Source organism: Cornus florida, unplaced genomic scaffold, assembly GCF_030987335.1.
Source record: "Cornus florida cultivar Cherokee Brave unplaced genomic scaffold, ASM3098733v1 CherokeeBrave_3.0.0_Hap2_Chr02, whole genome shotgun sequence".
NCBI classification, from domain to species: domain Eukaryota; kingdom Viridiplantae; phylum Streptophyta; class Magnoliopsida; order Cornales; family Cornaceae; genus Cornus; species Cornus florida.
This window is the reverse complement of record NW_026775572.1, coordinates 18,088,643-18,099,476: the sequence shown is the minus strand read 5'-3', so window position 1 is coordinate 18,099,476 and position 10,834 is coordinate 18,088,643. Positions and strand designations below refer to the sequence as shown.

At 31.2% G+C, this 10,834-nt stretch overlaps 1 protein-coding gene and 1 pseudogene across 1 annotated transcript; both read left to right on the top strand.

The window, feature by feature from the left end:
• The first annotated feature begins 2,890 nt into the window (after positions 1–2,890).
• On the top strand, positions 2,891–3,840 carry LOC132295733 (organ-specific protein P4-like; annotated as a pseudogene).
• A 5,867-nt stretch (positions 3,841–9,707) lies between these two features.
• Positions 9,708–10,496, top strand: LOC132285838 (organ-specific protein S2-like). Its single transcript, XM_059788069.1, has one exon. The coding sequence runs from the start codon at positions 9,708–9,710 to the stop codon at positions 10,245–10,247; it is 540 nt and encodes a 179-aa protein (XP_059644052.1). The 3' UTR covers positions 10,248–10,496.
• Positions 10,497–10,834: the final 338 nt, after the last annotated feature.

The window sequence follows — 10,834 nt, the reverse complement described above, 5'->3', positions numbered from 1 at the left end:
TTAATATTACATTTATAAAATATTAGAGAGTTTTAATACAAAAAATAGCAAAAATAAAATAGGTCTCCGCGCTCGTCTAAAATCGTGGTGGATCGTCGTCCGCCACATCTTTTCCATGTCCTGAAAGATGTTAAAAATAATGGGGTGAGCATAAGCTCAGTAGGAAGTGTCTAAGACACACTTCTTATATTCCCGTGAATCCCACACAAAGAATGGATAAAAAGGGACAGGGTCATACCATGGGGAAAGCATAATCTCAATCACAACGACAAGCATAGTATAAATAACATCCAATCACAAATTTTTCACATGTACCATGAAGTGCAATGTCATGCCTATGCCACTCCCCATTTCCGAAACAATTCCGTTTCAACAACCAAATCGTTAATGTAATCCGACCCAAGGCACCTCTAAGGCGTCACGAAAGGAAGGTTGGTTAATTATCCACGACCACAAGGCACCTCCAAGGCGTTGCATCCGGCCTAGTTAACTCAACTACATTCCTTTCTAGACTACACTAACATCACGGACCACTAGGCGCCTCCTAGGCGTCCGGTTTTCGCAACACTTTTAGAAAAAAAAAATCCCAAAACAATTTTATTTGTTCCAACAAATATTTATCCCCCTTTCTCTTTCCCAATAGATGCATGAATGCATCATGCTTCAAATCATCAATTTAACTATATGTTTTCACACATTTTCATTTACATCATTATCACAATTTAATGAAAATTTCTAAACATTTATTTCCTTTATTTATTTATTTATAACCATAGCACCCATTTTTTTTCTTCTTCAAGATAATAAATAAATAATCATGGAACATACAACACATCGAACACTAAGCATGCTCATTTACCATAATGAAAATAGACATGCATATGAACTCAAATAATACATGGAACACAATTATCATTGTAATTACATATAACTACAACAACAACAAGCTAAGTAATTAAAATTTAGCATGCTTATGATCAAATTTAACGAAAAAAATTCACCAAAGGCCAAGAAATTGTAGATTAGAACACCCCTACCTCACTTAGATGCAAAACCCCCAATTTTAAGCCCAAGAACTCTAGAATTTCGAACTCCCTAGAGTGCACCAAATGATGATTGGCTCCTATCAAATTGAAGGCTTCGATGAGCTCTCCAACTTTGCTTCACAATGTTCTACCAAATTCCAATTGAGTGAAGCTAGATCAAGTCTTGAACTTGTAAAAAAAAAAAAAAAAAACTGCTGAGGTGAGAATGATGCAACAGAGAGAGAGAAGTTAATGATCTGCGAAATGGCCTTATGGCCTTTTGTGGTGTTTTAATTTATTGGTGGGGCCCACCAACTTTTAAAAAAACTTTTAACTTTAATATATATATAAACATTACAGGTTCTGTTTTCCAACCTCTAGATATAGAACAAGGTCTAATTAACCAATTTAATGGGGACAACTGACAACTATATAGAAACTTTCAAAGGGTCATTGAGCAAAAGCAAAAGGCCTTCCAAGGAATAAAAATAAATAAATAAATAAAATAAATCTATTTTGCCAAAAATAAATACTACATTTCTATGTAGACCAGCCTAACTTTTCCAGAAGGTTTCTTTTTTCTTTTATAATTGGGTACATATTATGTTACCTCACAATTCTTATTTTGTATTTATTTGTTATGTTCATCTCATGCTTTCCAATTGGAAGCCTGTCAAGTACTGATAAGTTTCCTCACTACATACAAAAACTACTTCAATATAGAACCACTTTTAATTAAAATTATCAGATAGAACTTTATTGTAGGTTTCTAATCATAATTTGGTCTTTGTTAAAAATAAATAAAAATATAGAAAAATGATTATTCAGACCAAACACATTAAAAACAAGAGATTTACTGCTTTTATAACTTATTGATGATCAAAGATCTTGTGATTCAATGGTATCTCTTTTATCTTTCAAAGTGGATAGTTAGAGTTCAAATATCCAAAAGAGCAAAGCAGGTGTACTAGTATGATGTGTGTGAAAATAATAATAATAATAATAAATCAGATGCATTTTTGTGGGACCCACGTTGGTCTCACAATAATTTTTTAATTTTTAAAAGTGTGCCCTCATTGTTTGAAAGGACATAAATGTCCTCATTTTGCAATGACACTTAATTGATCAAAAAATTATTGGGTACTCTAAGGGTACCATTAGTTTTGGGATCACGTGTAACAATTAAATTTTTAACTCAACTTAGTTCAAACAACAAAATTATGACCGTGAAATGTAAGATGGTTACATTTACTTTTATACGAAATTGAATTTTGATTTTTGTGACTAAGTCGTGTTGAATATTTTAAATTTTTTTAATGTAAATTGGTTTGTACGCTTTATAAAGCACCAAGACTGATTTTATACTTTGTGTATTTTCAACCTCAATATATTTTATGTGCTTATCGTTTGATTTTAATGTAAATTTCGCACTCATATACATTTTTTACTTGTGTGAAACCTTATTTATAAAGGGTAAACTAAATTTCAAATTTGCAAAAAGTGTTGTTATAATTCATTTAATAAATATTTCAACACAACAGTTAAATAAGAAAAATTCCGTGAAATAACTCTCTTTAACTGTATTCTTTTCAAAAAAAAACTTTCAAATTGTGAAAATTGGAGAGCACCTACACTTAACTGATCAAAAAACATTATTGAGTATTCCAAGGGTACCCAATAATACTCAATAATTTGTATCGTCAGGTACAAATAATTTCTCCTAGTGACCATAATCCAAAACCAGCGTGAATCTTAAGGTTTCAATTATACCACAAAATTTATTTGACATGTACTAGTAATTTACTATAAATAGTATGGAGCTTCTATGCATTGACAAGTTGAGAGTTTCTCTATAGTGTTAACACATGGAATCATCTTTTGCTTTCTTCATTCTCTTCTCACTTGTCCTGGTAAGCATAACCATTTCTCTTATGCAGTAGAACATGCATGGCTCATATATACATATATATATATATACTAATATACACACATGCATACGAAATATATATATGTTTATATCTCTTTCTTGTTTATCACTAAATTAATCATTTTCTTTTTTTTTTTTAAAGAAATCCTCTAAGCCAACTTGAATTCGGGCTAATCAACTTGAGCCTTGGGTCACACATTAATGAACATGAACAACTTGAACAACTTTAGAATATGGTTTAACCTGATCAATTATATATATGTATATATAAATGTCTAATTCATTTTTTTTTTTTTCCCTCCTTGATCAGTTTGCTGCAGCTATAGATGCAAGAAAAGACCCTGGTGAATACTGGCAGAGCGTTATGCAAGACCAGGCAATGCCGGAAGCAATTCAAGGCCTATCTCTAAGGATTCAGCGTTGCCTCTCTAGCTCCAATAAGCACAGAACTGACTGTCATGAAAAAGAAGAGTCATTTGTTAAGGACTTTGAATCCCAACCAAGTGCCACAGTCTACTGCGACGACACTAAACTTACAGCTTTTGTTAAAGACTTCGAACCAAAATCAAGTGCCACAGTCTACCATGATGACACTAAACTTGCAGCTTTTGTTAAGAACTTTGAACCACAACCAAGTGCCACAGTCTACCGCGATGATTCTACTAAGCTCACAGAAGACAAATCTTTCGTGAAAACTTCGAGCCAAGGCCTAATGTCTCAATTTACCAGGATGATGTTAGTCTGAAAGTGGAGAAGTCATTTGTTAAAGATTTCGAGCCAAGGCCTAATGTCTAAGTTTATCATGATGATGCTGGTTTGGAGGAGGAGAAGTCATTTGTTAAAGATTTTGAACCACGGCCAAATGTTTCTGTTTATCAGGAGTAAGGTAGGGAGAGGGACAAAGGCTAATGTGTTTATTGCTCCCTACTACTTCATTTAAGCCATGTAAGAAGTAGATGATTTATGTTTGTGGGATAATGATTTGGAGTTCAGAAGTCGGACAACTCTGGTTGGTTTACTTGATCAAGTGAGGGCTAATGTTATTATGATGTCATTAATATTTTTGACGACAGTCTCTATTCATGTAAAATTAATCGAAATTGTTCGACTATCTGACTCCCTATCATTACTCATGTTTTCGAATATATGTTGTTGTGAAGTGTGTGACAATGTTTATTTGGCTTGAATAAAATGAATCTATGCTGTTTTTCAATTTTTGGTAAATAAGGAGTCTGTTATGTTGATTGAATACATACTTGTTTGATTACATTCTCGTAAAACTTCTGTCTCTACCTCGATTGACTAAGGACATGAATTCAAGTGACAACGTCCTCATAATAGCTTACCTTTATCTGTTTTTGAATGTAATCGTAGTAATAATTAAGTGTTGATTCTAATTTATACTTTTATTTTTTAAATCCTATGTTAACCACCAACTGTTTTATAGCATAAAATGTTCAGACTCCTATTATCGAGTGTATATTTTACAAGTATATATTTATAACATCAAGACTCTTATCCTTCATGTCTGTGTCAGAAAAATGAATATATAATAATTATATGTCACACACTCCTCCTAAAAGGTATGTGAGTAAATAAATAGTTTGGCCACAGATGTCTTGTGCTCTATTTATTTAAATATGAAATGCAAAATAGACCTAATTATAGGAGAGGATACTGGATACCCAACCTCAATTATCAATTGGGAGGCCTTAATCTAGTGGATTAGCATATGATGGAAGAGAAATTCAGCTCAAAACTTGCTTCGTAAGGTTTGTACCATTTATGAGTTAACGTACTTCTTACTGGCTAGGGCTTATCATCGGAAGATGCACTAATACTTACCATTATCGGTTAATCAAATCGTTAATTGCGATTATTTGTTTTGATTTTTACTGGGCTTGTCCCTTGTTACGCCTTTGATCATTGGGCTTTCTTTTGTGACCCAGTACACTGGGCTGTTTGGCCCTCCATGTAATTGCTTTTATTCATATCAGTTGCTTAAATTTTCCAAATATACTTTCTGTGAATTTTTGTTCATTAGCCTTCTATGGTTGAACGGATGAGAATGAACCTTTTTTTTATTATTTTATTTTTTATTTTTATTTTTTATTTTTTATGCTTCGCAAATTTCTAAATTAACTTGTATGGTAGAACGAAGAGGTTTTTTTTCTAAAGAATCTAAATTGATTTAGTTTAACTTCCTTTAACATTTTTTTTAAAAAAAAAAAAAAAGAGAGAGCAAGTTACTTAAAATATAAAAAGAAAAATATTATTAACTACTGTAATTGATGCAGGATTAAAAACGAGTATTTTTACTCCCTAATCCCTGCTCTTACACAGAATACCACTATATTAAGTAAATGGATTTTTGTACTTTTTTTAATAAAAAAATTCAATCACGGTCTTAAAATGCTGGATCAAACAGGCCTGGTAAATCCTCTAGTGTCAACTAAAAATGAAAAAATAGCTAACCTTCTTGTACTATTATTATTATTATTATTATTATTTTTGCAGTAACCTTCTTGTATTATTATTATTATTATTATTTTGCAGTAACCTTCTTGTATTATTATTATTTTTTTTATTTTTTTGCAGTAACCATCTTGTTAGACGTTAGCAAAGGAGGATAATTCATAAACCTCACAAATAGAATTAAGGGCAAGAATAAGTGTGATATGATCATAGTCATCCAAATAATACGATGAACTCATTTCTTGACAAATGTATGGTCATAATTGAGAATGCGAAATATTCTATAAAAAAGTACAAATATTAAGAACACAGGAACATTGAAGGTGTTTAACTAAACTAGTGTTATTTTAATAATCTTAGGTATTTTTCCTACTTAGCAAGTTATGGAGTTGTAAGAAATTAGTCCCTTCCGCGATGCCATAATCATCCATGGGATATTTCAAAGCCTCTCTTGCTCCACTTCCATTAACACACTCCAAAATAGTTAGTGATTAGCCAATGAAGTGTGGAAAAGAATTAATTTTTCTTTATAAGTTTGAAGACAAACCGAAAAAAAAAAAATAATAAAAAAAATAAAAAAATAAAAAAATCTGCAAAATATTGCTCGAAAAGCTGAATAATTTAAGACAGTTCCATTATATACCAAGGATTAAAGAATTTCCAAATTTTCATTAAAATTCAATACCATCCCATTCCCATCCAATTTTGATCAAATAAGAATAACAACTACTACTGTTATAATGTATGTATATTTATAAATGTGTGGGGTCCTCAAATATGATCACATTTTGAAGCTTACTCGGGAAGACATCCTTGGTGGCGTGCAGAGGAAGCTAAAATTTGAGCCTATAAAAGGCTATGCCTATGTCCTACTCGTGAACACACTTGAATGGAAAAAAAAACAAAAAACAATTACTCTTTCATTCTCTCTCTCTCTCTCTTAAAGTTTTTCCATTTTCTCTCATTGATATTATTCTCTCTCTCTATATATATACATATATTTATTACGTATGAATAAAAATCATTACCATGAATTTCAATGAGGTCATAGATATTAGAGATTACCATCACAAGCAGTATATGAAGGAAGATGCTCCAAGATGCAAATCTAAGACTCATCTTCTTTTTCTTGAGACTCCTTTCAGATTCTGCTTTCCTCCCTCCAGATACAGAACAAGGTCTAATTAACCAATTTAGTGGGGACAAAGTATGTAGAAACTTTCAAAGCTCTAAAATTATTTTTTTGTTGCTGTTCTATATGTGTAAATTCCAGGGAGATTTTTGACAATCCAAGGAATAAAAAAATAAAATAAAAAATAAAATTTCTATTTTACCAAAAATAAATACTACATTTCAATGTAGACCTACTACTTCAAGAGGTCCCATTTAATCCTAACTTTTTCAGAAGGTTTCTTTTTTCTTTTATAATTGGGTACATATTATTATGTTACCTCATAATTCTTATTTTGTATTTCTTTGTTATGTTCATCTCATGCTTTCCAATTGGAAGCATGTCAATTGTCAAGTACTGTTACGTTTCCTCACTACCTACAAAAACAACTTCAATAGAGAACCACTTTTAATTAAAATTATCAGATAGAACTTTACTGTAGGTTTCTTCTAATCATAATTTGGTCTTTGTTAAAAAAAATATATATATAGGAAAATGATTATTTAGACCAAACACAGTAAAAAAAAAACAAGAGAATTACTGCTTTTAAAACTTACTGATGCATTTTTGTGCCAAATCTATAATTTGGAAGTTTGCTCTCATTGATTGAAATGACATAAATGTCATCATGTTGCAGCCTTTGAATCTTTTTTTTTATATTTATTTTATATATTTTTTTAATATTACGTTTAGAGAACGTGTATCGACTTCACAATACACATTACACAAATCATTCAAATCAAGAATGCGATTCAAAAGCAAAACATCAAGGACTTGTATTCCGCATCTTTGCCAACAGCTATGCCTCTAAAGGCACAACCTTTAAATTTAACCATACTTACAAATGTCACCAAAATAGATGAAAACAACCTTGGAATAAAATTATAGATTTGGTACACAACCCTTGAAATCAAAATAGATGATGAGATTTGTCTATAGTTACTCGAGCATATTGTTTTCAATTTTTCTACCAAAACCAGGTGACAACCTGCTTCATTTTTACAAAATTAGGGTAGTTGCCCAAAGCTTAACATGAATAAAAAAAAAAAAACCCCTCTTAATGCTAATATTGGTTAGAGCGTATGTGAGAAGTTCTAATTATTTCTTTATTTAGCTTATGTTTGTTTGAATGTAACATATTTTTTATAAAATATTTTTTAGTTGTGGTAAAATATTTATGAAGAAAAAAATAAATTAAAATTTAACAAAAATAACTTATTAATTAATTTTGGACAAGTTATTTTACACCCTCCGTCCGAACTCGAACTCAATATCAACCTAGACCTTTATCAAACTTTATAACCCTAAGAATTTTTGTATTTTATTTTTCATATCTATATAAAACTTTTCTCCATTTAAAGAAAAAAAAAAAACCTAAACCTTTATCAAATATCAAAAAACAAAAATAATTCAAAAAAAAATATTATAAAAGGCATGTATAATTTTGGGTTTGATCTCAAATTTTATTGGTCCGTGAACCTTGCAGTTTCTTGCTTTATTTTGCAGGATAAGGATTGCATTCCAATAAGATTCGAAGAATAATATCATAAAAGAATACAAGAACAAGACCACGCCATTATTGTTATTATATACTAGAAAACAAAATAATTGATTAGCTTTGCCTCCTATAATGAGATCTCGTACCATCATTTTATATTATCTAGTGGGTGTTGTTGGCAGCTACAAAGATGCTTCAATTTTAAACTAATTTTTAAATTTGCAATAAAAGTTGTTATGAATCATTTAATAAATATTTCAATGAATCACTTAAATACTAAGAAAATTTTTGTGTAGTAACTCTAGATAATGTTTAATTCTTTCAATAAAAACTTTCAAATTGTGAAAATTGGAGAGCATCGACACTTAATTGATCAAAAAAATTATTGAGTATTCCAAGGGTACCATTAGTTTTGAGATACATGATAGTTAAGTCCAGTTCAAACAATTAAAACTTTAACTCAACTTAGTTCAAACAACAAAATTATGATCGTGATTGGAAAACTTTAATTTATAATTTTGCATCTCAAAATGTAAGACGGTCACATTTACTTTGATACGAAATTAAATTTTGATTTTTGTGACTAAGGAGTGTTTAATATTTTTAAAATTTTTTAATGTAAATTAGTTTGTGCTTTTTATAAAACACCAAGACCGATTTTTGCTTTGTATGTTTTCAACCTTAATATATTTTATGTGCTTATCGTTTGATTTTAATATAAATTTTACACTCATATATTTTTTTTAATTTCATCGTATAAAACTTTATGTACAAAAGGGCCTCGCATTAGAAAATTTGGCATAGGTCTCACAAAATTTTGAAGGAGTTGTTGGCACAGAGCTACAAAGATGTTTCAACTTTAAACTAATTTTTAAATTTGCAATAAAAGTTGTTATGAATCATTTAATAAATATTTCAACGTAACAGTAAAAAAGAAAAAATCAGTGAAGTAACTCTCTATAACTTTATTCTTTAAACATTCAAATTGTGAAAATTGGACAGCATCTACACTAATTAATTGATCCAAAATATATATATATATATTGATTATTCCAAGGGTACTATAGTGTCGCATTCCATAAATATTCATTATTTTTCTTGTGAATACTCGTTGGATGTGGGGCCATATTATTTGTATAGTCAGGTACCAATAATTTCTCCTATTGACCATAGTCCAAAACCAGCGTGTACTACTGATTTACTATAAATATGAAGTGTTTACAGAGCTTCTATGCATTGACAAGTTTAGAGTACGTATCTCTCTATAGTGTTAAGACATGGAATCATCTTTTGCTTTCTTCATTCTCTTCTCACTTGTTCTGGTACGTAAGCGTAACCATTTCTCTTATGCAGAAGTAGAACATGCATACCTCATATATACAGATATATATATACACATACATACACACACATATATGTTTATATCTTTTCTTGTTTATCACTAAATTAATCAATTTTTTTTTTTTTAAGAAATCCTCTAAGCCAACTTGAATTCAGGCTAATCAACTAGTCTTGAGTCACACATTAATGAACATGGAGAACTTGAACAACTTTAGAATATGGTTTAATCTGATCAATTATATATATATGTGTGTGTGTGTGTGTGTATAAATGTCTAATTCATTTTTTTTTTTCCTCCTTGATCAGTTTGCCGCGGCTATAGATGCAAGAAAAGACCTTGGTGAATACTGGCAGAGCGTTATGCAAGACCAGGCAATGCCGGAAACAATTCAAGGCCTCGTCTCTAAGGATTCAGCTTTGCCCCTCTCCAACAAGCAGAGAACTGTCGACTGTCATGAAAAAGAAGAGTCATTTGTTAAGGACTTTGAACCACAACCAAGTGTCAGAGTCTACCGCGATGACACTAAACTTACAGCTTTTGTTAAAGACTTTGAACCAAAACCAAGTGCCACAGTCTACCGCGATGATGCTACTAAGCTCACAGAAGATAAATCTTTCGTGAAAGACTTCGAGCCAAGGCCTAATGTCTCAGTTTACCATGTTAGTTCGAAAGAGGAGAAGTCATTTGTTAAAAATTTCGAGCCAAGGCCAAATGTCTCAGTTTACCAAGATGATGCTGGTTTGAAAGAGGAGAAGTCATTTGTCAAAGATTTTGAACCACGGCCAAATGTTTCTGTTTATCAGGAGTAAGGGAGGGAGAGGGACTAAGGCTAATGTGTTTATTGCTCCCTACTACTTCATTTAATTCATGTAAGAAGTAGACGATCTATGTTTGTAGAATAATGATTTGGAGTCTGGAAGTCAGACAACTCTGGCTGGTTTACGTGATCAAGTGAGGGCTAATGTCATTATAATGTCATCAATATTTCTGACGACAACCTCTATTCATGTAAAATTAGTCAAATTTGTCTGACTGTCTAACCTCCTATCATTACTCATGTTTCTGAGTATATGTTGTTGTGAAGTGTGTGACAATGTTTATTTGGCTTGAATAGAACGAGTCTATGCTGTTTTTCTATTTTTGATAAATAAGGAGTCTGTAATGTTGATTGAATATATACTTGTTTGATTACATTCTCATAAAACTTCAGTCTCTACCTCGAATGACCAAGGACATGAATACCATTATTAGTGCATCAGTCGTCAATTGCGATTATTTGTTTTGATTTTGACTGGGCTTGTCCCTTGTTACGCCTTTGATCGCTTTCTTTTATGACCCAGTACACTGGGCTGTTTGGCCGAAAGCCTTCCATGTAATTGCTTTTATTCATATCAGT

What these genes read in the sequence shown, in the direction of transcription:
- LOC132285838 (XM_059788069.1), top strand. Translation starts at nt 9,708, where the DNA reads ATGTCTAATTCATTTTTTTTTTTCCTCCTTGATCAGTTTGCCGCGGCT.